The sequence below is a fragment of the Azolla caroliniana genome, unplaced genomic scaffold (assembly GCF_043228905.1).
Source record: "Azolla caroliniana isolate FFs.n. ecotype wild unplaced genomic scaffold, voAzoCaro1.0.p SCAF_14, whole genome shotgun sequence".
NCBI lineage: Eukaryota > Viridiplantae > Streptophyta > Polypodiopsida > Salviniales > Salviniaceae > Azolla > Azolla caroliniana.
In genome coordinates this window covers 18,605,806-18,621,473 of record NW_028230449.1, presented here as the reverse complement: position 1 = coordinate 18,621,473, position 15,668 = coordinate 18,605,806, and the positions used below count along the sequence as shown (strand labels likewise).

The following is a 15,668-nucleotide window of genomic DNA, read 5'->3' as shown; positions in this document are numbered from 1 at the left end:
AATGGATCACCCCACTAGAGCCACTCCCATCTAAAATATTGTACTATAAGGAACAGTTCATGCACTTCTTTAAGTTGGGTTTTATTACACAACCAAAATATCTAGATACATTCTTACCAAATGCACTAAGGGTTGCCATTGGACAACTTAGAATATCATCTCACCAACTTGAGATTGAGAATGGTCATACTAATGGGGTCCCTAGAGAGGAAAGGATATGTAGATTATGTCGCATAGAGATAGAGGATGAACACCACTTTACATGCAAGTGTCCAACTTACGCCGTGATAAGGGAAAAATACCAAGACATACTCGGACCCTCTCCAAACTATTAGATACTCTAGATATCAAGAAATCAAGCAGATATATCTTAGAGCTAAAACAACATAGAGAGAATAAACTACCAAATGGTAACAATAACCTTTTTAATATTCACCAAGTTCATGTAACCAATGATGTTTTTCATGGACAGGGGGAGACGATGAATATGGACACACATGCACCACTCGACCTCTTCCTTGATGAAGCAGAAAACCAAAGAATAAACAAACGCTCGCAGATGTTGGGTTTCAAAGCAACCCGACGTGGTATAGAACCAATTAAGAAATAAAGGAACGTGAGCTACACCGCCTAGAGGCTATGGTTGGGGTATCTTTTACATCAGAACCACAGGTCAAACCCACATCGAAACCCTTTGACCCCCTGCTTCTTTTCGAGAGACTTGGATGGAAATGAAACTAGGCCTAGTACAAAGTCATTTCCTTTATAGAATATGTTACACCGTAACATGTTTTGTACAATACTAGAACTCTTTTGGCTTAAGTTCTATTTTTATTTTATTTTATTTTTGATGATTGGGTAAACACCCTATTTTGTTGTAAACTAATTGCCTCATGGGCCAAATTTGGCCTTTAAAGATGTTAATATATCTTTCTTTCTTTGTCCATGTTTACATTGTGGGGACACAAGACCCTTTGTTTTGTTGTTGAGTAGATCTATGAGATTATTCATTTGTAATATCCCTTTTATCCTGGGACCAAAAATTGAGTCTCTCATTTTGGTTTTATGGAACCTAAACTTGATCTACATTCAGCTTGTATGCATTGTCATTAGAAACATATCTGGAAGAGATAATAATTTTTTAAATAACTTCATAATAATGCAATATTGTATTTTTAAGGTTTATGGAAATTTAATGACATTACATATACTTTATTAAAATACACTAAAAATGCAACATTTTATATTTAATTAATGTTTATGGAACTTTAGTGGTGTTACTTGTAGTCATAGACAGGTCCATATTTGCATTCGTGGGGCCTTCCCCATGAATGCAAATGAACGTGAATATGAATGCATGAAAAAGTATTCGTTTTTTTTTGAAAAAAAAAGAGTATTCAAAGAGCAGTGAACAGGGAACAACCTACAAGGAACAACGAAAATTGAATAGCTCGAACAATGAACAACATCTTGTTCCTAGAGAATTATGGTTTGGCTACATCTTCACCTCCTCCTACGTGACGCCTACATCCTCGCCTCCTCTTGCATTTGGCTGAAATTCATGCCACTTTGAAATCAGTAAATCTCTCTTCTCATCTCATTTATTTCTTTTGTATCCAATCTTCTATTTGGAAATTTAGTTGGGACAAGTTCACCAATAAGGTTAAATAATTAAAAATTAATTTGTACTATGTGTACATATTCTTCCCAAAAGACAATTGTATTCATATTGGGTGTTCATGTTGATCATAATATGCCCTCACAAAGTTTCGACATGCAATAGCTATGCTTAAAAGTCTATCTGATCATTCAATAGTGATGACTAGAGCACAATTCAAATGATGTTTGACATGATTAACATACATATTTTGTTGTCATTAATGTTTCAAATAGACAAAACCTCATTGGTTGTCAACCTCTTTCATCTTAGAGTGCAAAAATGATCATTGTTCAGAATATTGACATATATGTAAGGATACTGGCATACGAATGGTATTTATAATGTTCTTGGGGCCATTTCGTCGATCGAATACATATTGCGAATATCACGGATGTGTCAATATATGCTTATAGTTAGTACTTTCATTAAAATACACACTTTATAAACATATATAGTCAAAGTTATACGATGAAACAGCACACGAGAAATGTGTGTGTGTGGGGGGGGGGGGGGGGGGGAGCCGGTGGGCTGTTGTTCTGTTGGGCGGACAAGTGTGAAATCACGCATCTCATCGTCAAAATAATAAGTTCGGATGTTTTTGTCCGGACAAGTGTGAAACCAGAGTGTGAGAGATACCGAGACTTTTAACTTGGGGCGGCAAGTCTCTCTCTCTCTCTCTCTCTCTCTCTCTCTCTCTCTGTCTGTCTCGGCCTTCTTCTCGTCATCGTCCGGTCTGTCTGTATTGTGGTGCTATGGCGAGCTCTAAGATTATGCAGGCCGTGCAGTATTCATCCTATGGCGGAGGTGCTTCTTCTCTCAAGGTTACAAACATCAATTTTCTCTTTTGTACTAAGGCCCAGAAATTTCTCTTCCTCCCCTTAGGTTAAGGCCAGCCTTTGTCTTTCAACAGGTCTAATCTTTATCCGAAATGTAGATATGGCAAGGATACTATCTGATTTTGCGTGCTTAAAATTCTAGGCATTTCAATGCAAAACGTAAACATGGAATCTCAGAACTGTTAGAAACTTTTCCTTTTAAGTCTAGCCCAATAATCAACAGTAAATACTGGTTAGAAATCACTTTTGTGTAGATCTTGACATTTTTAACAGAAATGTTGATGGCGCTTTCTGGCATACCTGGAATTCTTCTTCCAGTGAAGATTATCGAATAAAAATTGTTCAAATACTACCCGTATTTATTGATACCAAGTATAATTGAAGAACTGTTAGAAATAAAACTTGATTGTGTTAGTATATGGATGATGAGAAATACTAGGTGAAACATGTGAACTGCGAGAATTTATTTTCTTAGTCCAGGTTTTTCAACAGAAATATCAGATTTTTACAACTCTAGTTTATTGTTTTCCCTATAAATCAACGCATCTCAATTGAATTACCAGATGGGATCTGGGGATTGTCAGAATACTACCCGTATTTATTGATACCAAGTATAATTGAAGAACTGTTAGAAATAAAACTTGATTGTGTTAGTATATGGATGATGAGAAATACTAGGTGAAACATGTGAACTGCGAGAATTTATTTTCTTAGTCCAGGTTTTTCAACAGAAATATCAGATTTTTACAACTCTAGTTTATTGTTTTCCCTATAAATCAACGCATCTCAATTGAATTACCAGATGGGATCTGGGGATTGTCAGAATACTTTCTTTTAAGTCTAACCAAAATGTCAACAGAAATACTAGATGTAACTTGCGACTAGCACCTTTTGTTTTCTTAGTGTAGGTATTTTAAAAGAAAGCGCTAATATCTTGGTTTCCAGGTATCTCAAGAAATGTAGAAACGTTTATTTTTCTAAGCAAGGTTATTAACCAAGAGGTTAGGATACTACTTCAGAAATACTACATAGAATATGTCGAGGTTGAAATGAACTGCAAAGTTAAGATGTTCAAAACTGTGGTCTTCAGCTCAAAATTTGGAAGATTGCATATGTTTCTCAATTTGGGTTTATGCTAGAAAATGCTATTATCTGGAAAACGTGAACATGAAGAATATGTGTCGTTTATCCATTGATATCAATTGCTGGGCATGCTTGTATTGTTAATGTATTTGTGATTTCTTTTCTGATTGCAAATGTTGATGATTTATGTAGCACGTAGAAATTCCTGTGCCAACACCAAAGTCTGGAGAAATTTTAGTGAAAATCGAAGCTGCAAGTGTTAACCCGATAGATTGGAAGATCCAGAAGGGAATTATCCGTCCTTTCATTCCGTCTAAATTTCCATATGTTCCAGGTACTGCTCCACTTGTGTATGCATTAGATGTTGACAACATATCATGTCTCCATGATGTATGATTTATGTATTTATTAGGTGTTCACAACTTATTGTGCCTCCATGGTATATGGGTTTTGTGTATATGAGTTTTTTCTATCATGAGGTAATCTCATGAGATGATCTGGTTTCAATGTGTTATTCTGATGCACAAATTCTAGAAGGGCTAGACTTATTTTCCTAGTGATTCCAATATGCACGTCCTTGTTATGTTGATTGATTGGAACTATGAGGGTATCCCTTGGCTATATCATAAGGTAATGTAATGAATGATACATTTTCTATGTGCTATATTGATTGCATGGTGTGTATCAGCCCAGTACTTTGTAGTATCCACTTTTCTCTTCAAGAGTACATGAACAAGGCACAGAAATGTTTGCTGTATAATGGATTGTATTTTTAAGCAAGCACCTAGGTCCATTTAAGAGCTCAGTCATTTAGAGCAAAACTAGTTTGGACTACACTCCTTTATTTCATCTTCAATTAATACAAGTTTCTCTTTTGTATCTTTCTTAACCTTCATCTTTACTCATCCTTATTTCATCCTCCGTTTGTCATCTTCTTATTTCTCTCCTTCCTCTCCACAACAGGTTATTGGTGTGAGGTGTAGAGTGAAACACTTAACACTAATCTTGATAGATGGATAGAGAGAAAGAGAGAGAGAGAGCCAAAAACTCTAGGTTTTTTTACTTGCCCTACATTTGAATGCTTTTGTCTATGTCCTGCTTCACATTGTGGGGACACAAGACCCATTGTTTTGTTGTTGAGAGTAGATCTATGAAATTATTATCCCTTTTATCCTAAGACAAAAAACTGTGTCTCCCTTTCTGGTTTTATAGAACCTGGTCTACATTCAGCTTGAATGTACTGTCATTCAAAACGTACTTAAAATGAAGTAGTATGCACTGACATGATTAAGAGAACTTAATTTTAAAATGGTGCTGGATAAATATTTAAATTTATGAAACCAAATTTCTTGGAGTTTCATACCAATAATCCTATGATCACAAATTAACGAAGTATGTTTCTGTTTTCAGGGACAGACATCGCAGGGGAGGTTGTATCAGTGGGCCCTGGAGTGAATACATTCTCACTAGGGGATAAAGTTATAAGCTGGCTTGAATTGAATGTAAATATCTTTCCTTGGTAGGTTATATAATACTGGGAATTGACCAGATGACAAAGCTAAATGTTGTGTGAGGCGAGTGTAAGGTGGCCAGGTCTTGAAAATTTAACATATATCGATTGATGTATATACTATTACCTATGTAGCAGTACCTTGTAATAGATTGCCTTGTTTCCATATTTCTGTTTATGTACGTACTATAAGTTATGGAAAAAAATGTTTTTGTTTACACAGGCATTTGCTCAAGTATAGAATTAACCACAGCAATATTTCAGAGTTGTTCCCCAAATTTTAATTACCAGAGAGCAATTTTGTAGTTTATATAGAGTTGGTATGTGTGACAATCTGCTTGATTGGCTTTTTTTGTGTATAGAAAGGAGGTGCATTTGCTGAATTTGCTATTGCTTCTCTTAAATACACTGCCAACTGCTTGATCGGCTGTGTTTTGTGTATAGAAAGGAGGTGCATTTGCTGAATATGCTATTGCTTCTCTTAAATACACTGCCAAAAGACCTGAAGGTGTCACTGCTATAGATGGATGTTCTCTTCCTGTCGCAGCTATTACTGCCTTACAAGCCATTCGTGACTCAAATGGAGCAGGGATAAAACTTGATGGAACAAGTAAAGCCAATCTTCTTATTACTGCAGCATCTGGTGGTGTTGGCATATATGCCGTTCAGGTCAGTAATCTATTTCATTTATTAAATTTGATTGCATCTTGCACTCATGTCTCAAATACCAAATAGGATGAAATTTAAGATTTTGTATCATATGAAATCAAACTTCTAGATGCTTTTTCCAATGCTATTCTCAAATACCAAAATAGGATGAAATACAAAGATCCACTGTTCACTTAGAAAAGACTGGATCTTAATTGGTTAATGCTCTTCAAGTCCATGCCATTTGTGGATCAGTGGTTGGCTGAATCATTAGCTTATGCAAACCCAAATTTGGGCTAGCCTTCCAAAATTTCACAATGTGTATCTTCAATTTCACAATGTGTCTCTTCAAAATAATGATTATTTGATAAACATCATGTAATGTTTTTCTTGATCAATATATGCGTAGATTGCAAAGCTCACCGGAGCACATGTGACAGCTACTTGTGGAGCGCGAAATATTGATCTAGTAAAAAGTCTTGGTGCCAATGAGGTATTGGACTATAAGTCACCAGAAGGAGATGCCTTGAAGAGTCCATCCGGAGTTAAATATGATGCTATTATCCATTGTGCAACAGGTATTCCATGGTCTAAGTTTAGCTCCACACTCACACCTAATGGCAAAGTGATAGATCTTACCCCAAATTTCAAGTCAATTGTGCATACAATTTTCAAAAAGGTCACATTTTCGAAGCAGAAGCTTGTTCCTTTCATGGCATCACCAAATGCAGAAGATTTGAAGTTGTTGGGTGAATTGGTGAAAGACGGGAAGTTGAGAAATATTGTAGATTCACAGCATCCTTTTGGAAAGGCTGAAGAATCATGGGTGAGAAGTATAGAGGGACATGCTACAGGGAAAATAGTGGTGACCTTTCAGGAGTGAAGAGTGAAGAAAGTGGAGTTTTATCTTGAAAAAAGTTCTGTATAAATGTTTTGTATTGACCACTGCATTTTGTTACTGAATGTAAAGTTTAAATTGGTATGTTGAAAATGTAGGAATCTACTTCTTTGTGAAATTCATAATGCATCTGATGGTTGAAGGCAGATTTTAACATGCCGATAATTCTTTTAGAATTAGTTTTATGATTAAAACGGTTCTTTAGAATTAGTACTTTTACAGACGAAACAAATGGTAATTATGATTAAAACCAGGATCAGACCTTGAACAAAATGGTAAAGTTCAAAATTTCAAAGTTTAATAAAATTACTTTGATCTATGTAGATTGAGTTAATTTCTCTTATTATCAAGAATTTTTGTTCCAGTAGAAACCAGACTGGGGCACAACTCTATTTGCCAGATTAGAACTGTACACGAGTTTCCCTTATTACCTAGAAATCTTGCCCTATCAGAAATCAGATTGGTACGGCTCTGGTGGTTCTCTCTTAATATCCCATCACCTCATTTGATCTATTTGGTTCATGAACATGAAACTAAATAAGATTTCCCTATCAAAAGCTTCCATTTGCTAGAGAAAGTGATTTCTTGCTAATCTATATATGCCGGTAGCTGTTTCAGATTATGAGTTTATCAATTGTGCTGATCAGTTTGGCTGTTATTACTTTGTACTTCATCATCATGATTAAGTGTCAAATTGAAGCAACATGATTAATGTTGTGTGGAGCTTGCTCTTGTCTGCAATGCATATCGATGATGTTTGTTTTTGTTATTTGACCTATTGAAAGAGTTTAATTTGTAGGGTTGGTTGGTTGACATGCAAAGTGGGTGACAGTGTAATCTGTTCGGTAGAATATAGGTTTAGAATGTAGGACATGAATATGAGACTTGGATTATATATGCATCATCACACAAGCACTTTTCTTTTACCTCGTAATCAGAGTTTCCATAGAATTGCAGAAATTGTATAAGATCTCATTTATCAGGTGTTTATTGTTTAAATTGGGATTTAAACTTGTTTAGTGCATTTTTATTTATTTGTTTATTTGTTTATTTCTTTAAATATTTATGTCTAAATGCATGTGTTCACATATAGAGTATACGCGTGTGTAATCACACAATGGTGAGTGAATAAGTGGGCTTAGTGACATTCTTCAAATTTGATTTCTTATTTGCTATTGTTGATCTTGATGCAATTGACCCTCTGAATATGTGCCATGGTCCACCCAAATTTCTTCTATGAGTGACTATTGTTGTACTTCCTTATTGGCTTTTCCAATTCCTTTTAAAGCAAAAAGAAATCATTACATTCATGAAGCCTTACACTCACTACGTTATTTCAATAAATCACTATGTATTGCGTGCATTCATGGTTTTATACATGTTATATGTTCATGTTTCAATTTATTATTAAGATTCACCCTCGGACTATGCAATTGTAGGTTTGTATCTACCAATCATATATTCTATTGTTTTCCAAGTCATTGGTTACCTTACAAAACTACATTATTCTCTTGCCCACATCTTGCCTAGTCAATCCACCCCTTATGAAATATTTCCTGCAACACTTTACTTCGAATGCCTTTGTGAATGTATCCTTATTCAAATTTGGTCCAAGACTATAGTCTTAAAAGCCTTAGGTTCCCCCTTACCTCTTTGCATGAGGAATGCAATGCAATCTTTCATAAGGTTGCCTTTCACACTTCTCAAGCTTCATTAGTACCACACTAGCATCATGTTCTCTTTTACCAAGGCTTCCATCTACACCTTGTGAACACAACCTTATTAAAGATTTGGTTTTCTCAACTATCCCTGAAGCTTTTTGAAAATCACTATTCTACAACCATAGCAAACACCACATCTTGTTTCCAAGGTATCATCCCAAGCACCTACTAAAACCCAAAATTTTTCTAGGCTTCTTTGATAAGATAATGCAACGACACACCCAACTCCAGTTGAAAATATCATGAATCTACAACCATCTCAACACCATATCCCTTTTCCATGGTCTCATCACAAGCACCTAGTAAAATCCAAATTTGATTTAGGTTGGTTTGATAAGACGACACAACTAACCACTTAACTTCTATCACGTTTTCTCCATCGTATGATTCATTGCCTAAATTTGATTTAGGTTGCTTTGATAAGATGAGGCAACTACCCACTTACCTTCTATCAGGGTTTCTCCATCGAATCATTTACTGTATCCCATGGGCAGAGGCCCACATACTTGTGCTCGCAAGTTTCCTACTAGCCTTGTGAAACATTCACCCGAGAAGTGAAGTTTTGTGAATGTTCCAACAGCTAAGAGAAAGGATTTGAACCCTTGTTGTTATGAATGACAAGAGTGACACAATCCATGTGTAGTAACTTGTCGCAATGGGCCCGGTTCGATTCGGTTTCTTTGCCTTGAAACCAAATTGAATTGAACCAAACCATTTATATAAAACAAAAACCAAACCAAATCGTTTATGAACTTTCAAGCCGTTAAACCAAACCATTTAAGAAAAGGTAAACCAAACTATTTAAACCAAAACTGTTTAGGGAAAAGTTGAAACCAATTCGAGCCATTTACATAATAAAAAGTTTAAACCTAACCACATTTAAGCCAAACTAATTAAAAAACTTAAATAAATAAAAATACACTAAATTAAATAAACATTTATGGTTAAATAAATAAATAAATAAATAAGAATTAATAAAGCCATTAGATTAAATAAACATTTAAGTTAAGTGAATTAGATCAATAAAAAACATTAATTAAACCATTAAATTATATAAACATTTACGGGATAAAAAAAGTTAGCCCAAAAATATATAAACCAAACCAAGTAAACCTATAAACCTATAAGCCCTGTTTCAAAATCGAACCGAACTAAAATCGAACCGTTTATTATTAATTAAAACCAAACCAAACCAAACCATTTAATTATTTTGGAACTTATAAACCTTTCAACAATGGCATAACAGTTCGGTTCGGTTTGAGCCGAAACCGGGCCCATTGGTAGTAGTAAGTAAAATAGTGTGGCCTTGTAAAGCATTCTCATCAAACTAAATCTAGAAAGAACCCCACCCACCCACCCACCTTCTTCTTTGTTTGTTTGTTTGTTTGTCATTGCTTTCCTTTCCTCTCTTCTAAATTCTCTGAAACCTTTTCTTTGGCTCCAGAAGAAAGAACAGGGAACAGAGAGCAAACGATGGTGAAGCATTGTATTGGAACTCTATGTTTGGCTCGGATCTTCCTCTTCTTCCTCTTTTTCTTCACCTCCATTTGCTGGGTTTCTGCTGAGGATACACTCAGTGTGGAGGGTCGTGTGTATTGTGATGCTTGTGCAGCAGGGCACTTCGCAAGTTCGAGCTTTTTCCTCTCTGGTATGTATGATTGGTATGTTATGTATGGCATCTATTGATGTAATCATCTTTGTCAAATGATTGTGAATCAATGAGCAAAATCTCTTCCTCAGATCAAGTCGTTTCCTACTTTGTTGTGCATATGGAATGTATCTGTCTGATCTTTGTCAAGTGATTGTGAATTATGAATAAAGATCAGCAATGGTCAAGACACAATGTCTAGTGAAATAATTGAAGATGATATTTTAAAGCAATCATGGACTAGTGAATAAGTCCCGTGTACACTAAGATCAATACTGCATTGATGGAAACCCTAAACTCTAAATTGTGAATCAATGAGTAATATCAGCTAGAAACATGGGATTAATAGGTCACAAATTTCGTAAGGTGAATTTCAATGACTGCCTTGAAAAACTCAAATTTATGGTAAAATTACTACCTGCAATCTACCAGTGAAGCTATGCATTATTGATTGAAACCCTAAAAGGGTCATGTATATATTTGAAATCATAAACACATTGATGGAGATACTAAACCATAAATTTCATCCTGGACTGTGAACTGTGTAGACCTTCGATCTAAAATCTAGATTCCACAGCTAAAACCTAAACCCTAAATTTAACAACTTAATCTCAAACCTAAATCCTAGGTCCTTCCAAGAACCCCATATCCAGGTACTCACATAGGTGTTATGATTTTATGATATGCTTTGGTAGTTGTTGAAGAAACTGGTTTTGTTGTTAAAGGGCCTTGTGTGTGAAAGTACCCCCAACCCTCAAACTGAAAGATAAAGATTGTAAATTCTCCTTGTGTTTGGAATAATATTTGATTATTTAGAGAAGTGGGTGTGTTTGTTGGGTGTTTATGTGCATGAAAGGGGCCCAACAGTGTGTGATATCTACAGATGATTTGTGACTATTTGTTTTCACACACAATAAGTAAATACACAATTCTCTTAACACTTACAAACGATAAAACAAACGTGCGACAAAACCTTCATTTCTTGTGTGATATGTATGCCTGATCTTCATGATATGCTTTGGAGTGTATTGAAGAAGTGAGATTTTTGTGCGTGAAAGAGCCAGCAATGTGTGAATCTTACGTCTAATCTTTATGATATGATATACTTTTTGGTTGGTAAGTGTTGAAGAAGTGGGGTTTTTTGTGAGGGAAGTGGAGAACAATGTGGTTTTTTGTGTGCATGTGAAAGGGGCCAAGGTAGCGGTGCAATGTGGGTCAAGCCAGCACGTGACGGCCTATTCAGAAGGAATGACTGATGGGCAAGGGAAATTTGTTATCCCTGTTAAAGGTCAGCACGAGAAAGAGACGTGTTTGGCACTATTGCTTCATAGCCCCCACCCATCATGCAATATACTCACCAGTAGAGCATTTGCTAGTATTTACCTCACACGCAATGCGGGCCTCGCCAACAATGTTATCAACACGGGTCCCTTTAGCTTCCAACCAAGTCGTGTTTCATCTTCTTGTGCACAAGAGCTTGCATCAGAAGCCATTTTGGGAGACTAGAACCTCTATTTAGTGTTTTTTCTTTCTTTCCAACAACTTGCAGTATGTAGTATATAGATATTTTTATTGTAGGCCTGTTAAAGACATGTTTTGTAGAAAGCAAGTTTGTGGTTGATGATGATTATTAAATATGTTTCTCTCAGGGAATTCCCAAAGTTGTGACTTTCATATTGGTTTGTATGTTGTCTCGTGAATGGTTACATTGCTCGCATGTTGTTTCATGGATGATTATATTACTTGAATGTTGTCTCATGGATTATTAGATTGCTTGAATGTCGTCTCATGGATTGTCGACCAATTATATTGCTTGAATGTCATATAATTTAAATGATAATTGTATTCTTGGAATGTTTTTAATTGAGAGACGTCATGTGCCTTGTTTTCGTCAAAATAAAATGCAGCATAATAATATATGGAAAGTAATGTTGGCCTTATAAATGTGGTCATATATAGAAAAGTGCTTGATCACGCTAATGTTTTGTTCACAAAACATTCCCAATGTTCGCCATCTTCTTTTATTACCTCCTGTCATCTCTTGACGAGTTTTGTGAATTTGCTATTTGATGATAGGAGGCAATGAGTGAAGAAAGTGATCCACATTAAATATGACCAAAGAAAGTGATCTGCAGAAGTTATCATCTCATAAATCTTATGTTTGTTGAGAGCGTGATCATGTTCTTTGAACATAATTATTCTATGACATTTGAAACTTACGTGGATCACTTTCTTTGATCATGTTTAATGTGGATCACTTTCTTAATTCATTACCTCCTTTCATCTAATGGAAAATTGTAGCCATAATGTTGTTTCCTCACAAAGCATTTCCATATTTGATATTTCTAGACTCTTAATGTAGGTGTGATTGTAGGAGGGTAGGGACAGTATGAGGATGGTCATTCCTCGGATGCCCATGAGTTTTTTTGGGTTGGGGTGAGTAACATCAAAGTGTATGTCTTAATATTGATTGAAGTTATGCATCATCATCACCTGGCTACACAATGTACTTGAACCTCTGCACGAAGTGCTTTCTCAATAGAAACTTAGCAAATGGAAGAAGTGTTGTGTCAAAGTTGAGAGTTTCAATGCTTTGTTTCATGGCTCCTCATTTTTTGCTCTTTGTTCTCTATTTTTTATTCGAGAACGGAGCAAGGAACCCAATGAAGACAAAAGAATATGGGATCTCTCTATCTCTCTCTTTGATTAAAAGGGTGTTACATTTTAATCTTTGAACATAAAATATCTATATTCAAATATTGGCTCAAAGGCCAAGTAATTCGAAAAGTTATACAAGAGAGAGAGAGAGATCATGAAGCCCTTAACAGAGTCTCAAAACTAAACTAAAAGACTAACTAGATCAAACAAAATGCTTTCTATTAAAATGAAGTATTGAACCTATTTCATTGGTTCAATGATTATAGCATACGTGTATATGAACATTTATTCCATTTCTCTGGAGCATTTAAAATCTGTTTACAGAGAAATTGACACACAAGGATTGGTCCTCGGTACATCTTGAAATTGCAAGCCATCATTTTTCTCTCCCCGCCAAAGTCTTTATGAAGTTCCTGCATTCCAAATCAATGAGCACGATGCTCAATAAAGGAGCCAGAGATACCAGATGTTCCAAGAAGGCTTATCTGTAGACAAATCATGTAGTAAAATTATACATGAAGCATGACATAAACAGAAGCAAGTACTGCAAGGTAAGAAAAAATCTTACATTTCCCCATTCTGGACCAAGACCACTGCACCGTTGCTTAATATGAGCCAACAAGCTTCCAAGCTCTACTTCGATTTTCTTCTTTAGGTAGAACTCATCTTCGCCAAAAGATGCAAGATAAGTGTTGTACTTGGACAACGCAGATTTTAATGCTTCCAAAAGCACAGGCGACAACGGCCTCACCTTCTGAAAATATCATTAATGGTCAGTGGCCAGTGTAGTCAATGCCATGTTGCAATACATTTTGCAAGCATGCCCATATTTAACAATGAGAGAATCATGACTACAAACATCTCCATGCAATGAGAGAAGCTATCAAGCCTCTGAGAATCATTATTAATACATCTGTAGAAATGAGAGAATCATAGAGTTTGCAAGCATATCAAACGTCAAAATTATAAGAAAATAATGGCTACCAACATGTCCATACAATGAGAGAATCTTAGAATCTCCAACAATATCAAGATTAAACAACAAATGAATCATATGACTACATACATCTCCAGACGCACCAGAGTAGTCATCCAAAGCCATCCTTAATGATACCAAGATCCCTGAGAACTTCTCTACCGCCTCAGCAACTCGCCAAGCATTTTTCAGTTCCTCCAAGCCTAATGCATCATCAGTTTTTTTGGTGACTGCTGCTTCTACAGCATCTTTAGCCTCATCGGATATTTCTGTCCAGTTTACAGCCATGAGCTGCCGTAGAGCATGAAGAATGTCCGGATCAGATATTGATGGCAGGTGAGCAATACCAGTCGACATTGACCTAAGGATGTGTCGATTAGAAAGGGCATTGTTTCCTGAGGCAAAGAATTGAAGAATTAGAATGACTCCATAAGCATGAAGCATCAAAACAAGCTACAGATGTGAAAAAATGATGATGCCATGGATGAAACATAGCACCATATTAATCTGTAAAAAACTACAATGATGTTGAAAAGAAAAGGGAAATGTCTCTCGAGCAGGACTTGCAATAAAAGACTAATCTCAGAATAATGGAGCAACATGAGGAAGATCATTTGATTTTGAATGGAAGGAAGGTGAGCACGCAAGAAACTAAAACCCATGGAGATGAAAAAGAATCTAAAGCAAAAAATAAGTTAAGGATGCATAAACTTTTATTTTTATTTTCTCTTCTTTCTCAAGGTTATCGTCATCTTTCTTTTCTTCCTCTCCACAGTTTCTGAGGTAATATGCCAGAAATTGACGAAAGCAAGCAAGGAAACCAAACCTCGGGGGTAAATTTTCACGCGCTGAGGAGAAATTAAAGAACTAAATAGTATAATAGTACGGGCAGAGAGAAGGAAAGCAGGATCAGATATTACCCGGGAGATGAAACAGATGAGGGCGAAGAAGACGATGAGTCGATGATGAAGAAGGAGAAGGAGACGAGTGGGAGGAGGGTAGAAGAGGAAGAAGATTCGATCTTCTTCTGAGAAGAATCCTTCGAGACTGAGACGCCACGATTCTGCTGGCCATCGCCATCGCTGTTTGCTGTGCGTCGAGGGTCGGAATCGGACCGAACAGTGAAGACGAAGAAGAAGAAGAAGAAGAAGAAGAAGAAATTATAGAATTGGGAATAACGTTTTCTTTATTTCCTGAAATGCCCCTATCTCTCTCTCTCTCTCTCTCTCTCTCTCTCTCTCTCTCTCTCTCTCTCTCTCTCTCTCTCAACACTTAAGATGTAATCTCTTATTTGGTCTTCTAGGCCATTTTGGCCTCTTAAAAGACATTAATATATCTTTCTTTCTTCTTTCTTCTTTCTCTCTGTGTGGCCGTTACGGCCATTGGAATCTTTTTCTAACTTTTTGATTCGTAACGCCTTAAATCTCTAAATTTAGTTTAAGGAGGAGGAGGAGGAAGAAGAAGAAGAAGAAGAAGAGGTTGGGCAGAAAGCACCTTGACTCTCTCTCTCTCTCTCTCTCTTTCCGTAAATGTATGTTTATATTAAAACAACATGATAATACAAAAAAGCCTTGCTATCAGAACTACGTCAAAGGTAGCGATGTGGCAAGGGCAACTTTCTAAGGTGTTGCAATACAAAGCGAAGCGACACAAATGTAACTCATTTGGGGACAAAGTTCCCATACAACATAACTGTGAAAATTGCTGAATAAACTTTTCTCTTATCCTACATATTTGTTGAGATACTCTAGAAAGCCCATCAAATAAGAAACCATTCCGCAAGTTCCAAATATACCACATGCCCAAGTACCGCAAATAATCAAACATAAACTTATACCCTGGGGATGGTAAAACTCTATCACCTTCACTGAAAACCCATTGAAAAGGTGACAAAACATTTCCAGTTAATGACCCCCACAATTGTGATATACTTATTCATATACTTTAGTAACAGGGCAAGATATAAACCTGTGTCGAGAATCTTCATCAACCATCGTACAAAAGACACATACCACTACCAATGTGTCTTC

General features: G+C 36.1%; 3 protein-coding genes across 3 annotated transcripts; 2 read left to right on the top strand and 1 right to left on the bottom strand.

Moving 5' to 3' along the window:
* The first annotated feature begins 2,338 nt into the window (after nt 1-2,338).
* LOC147855719 (Oxidoreductase, zinc-binding dehydrogenase family protein) lies at nt 2,339-6,777 on the top strand. Its single transcript, XM_087330370.1, has 5 exons — nt 2,339-2,481; nt 3,772-3,913; nt 4,990-5,081; nt 5,534-5,758; nt 6,147-6,777. Exons 1-5 carry the CDS (start codon nt 2,413-2,415, stop codon nt 6,618-6,620), a joined length of 1,002 nt encoding a protein of 333 aa, XP_087186496.1. The 5' UTR covers nt 2,339-2,412; the 3' UTR covers nt 6,621-6,777.
* A 2,962-nt stretch (nt 6,778-9,739) lies between these two features.
* Nucleotides 9,740-11,678, top strand: LOC147855718 (pollen-specific protein-like At4g18596). The gene is made up of 2 exons (XM_087330820.1): nt 9,740-10,004; nt 11,194-11,678. The coding sequence occupies exons 1-2, from the start codon at nt 9,830-9,832 to the stop codon at nt 11,508-11,510; spliced, it is 492 nt and encodes a 163-aa protein (XP_087186946.1). The 5' UTR covers nt 9,740-9,829; the 3' UTR covers nt 11,511-11,678.
* Nucleotides 11,679-12,716: 1,038 nt separating this feature from the next.
* Nucleotides 12,717-14,787, bottom strand: LOC147855717 (succinate dehydrogenase subunit 5, mitochondrial-like). Its single transcript, XM_087329973.1, has 4 exons — nt 14,559-14,787; nt 13,729-14,033; nt 13,231-13,416; nt 12,717-13,147 (listed from the first exon to the last, which is right to left on the bottom strand). Exons 1-4 carry the CDS (start codon nt 14,716-14,718, stop codon nt 13,088-13,090), a joined length of 711 nt encoding a protein of 236 aa, XP_087186099.1. The 5' UTR covers nt 14,719-14,787; the 3' UTR covers nt 12,717-13,087.
* Between the last annotated feature and the right edge of the window lie 881 nt (nt 14,788-15,668).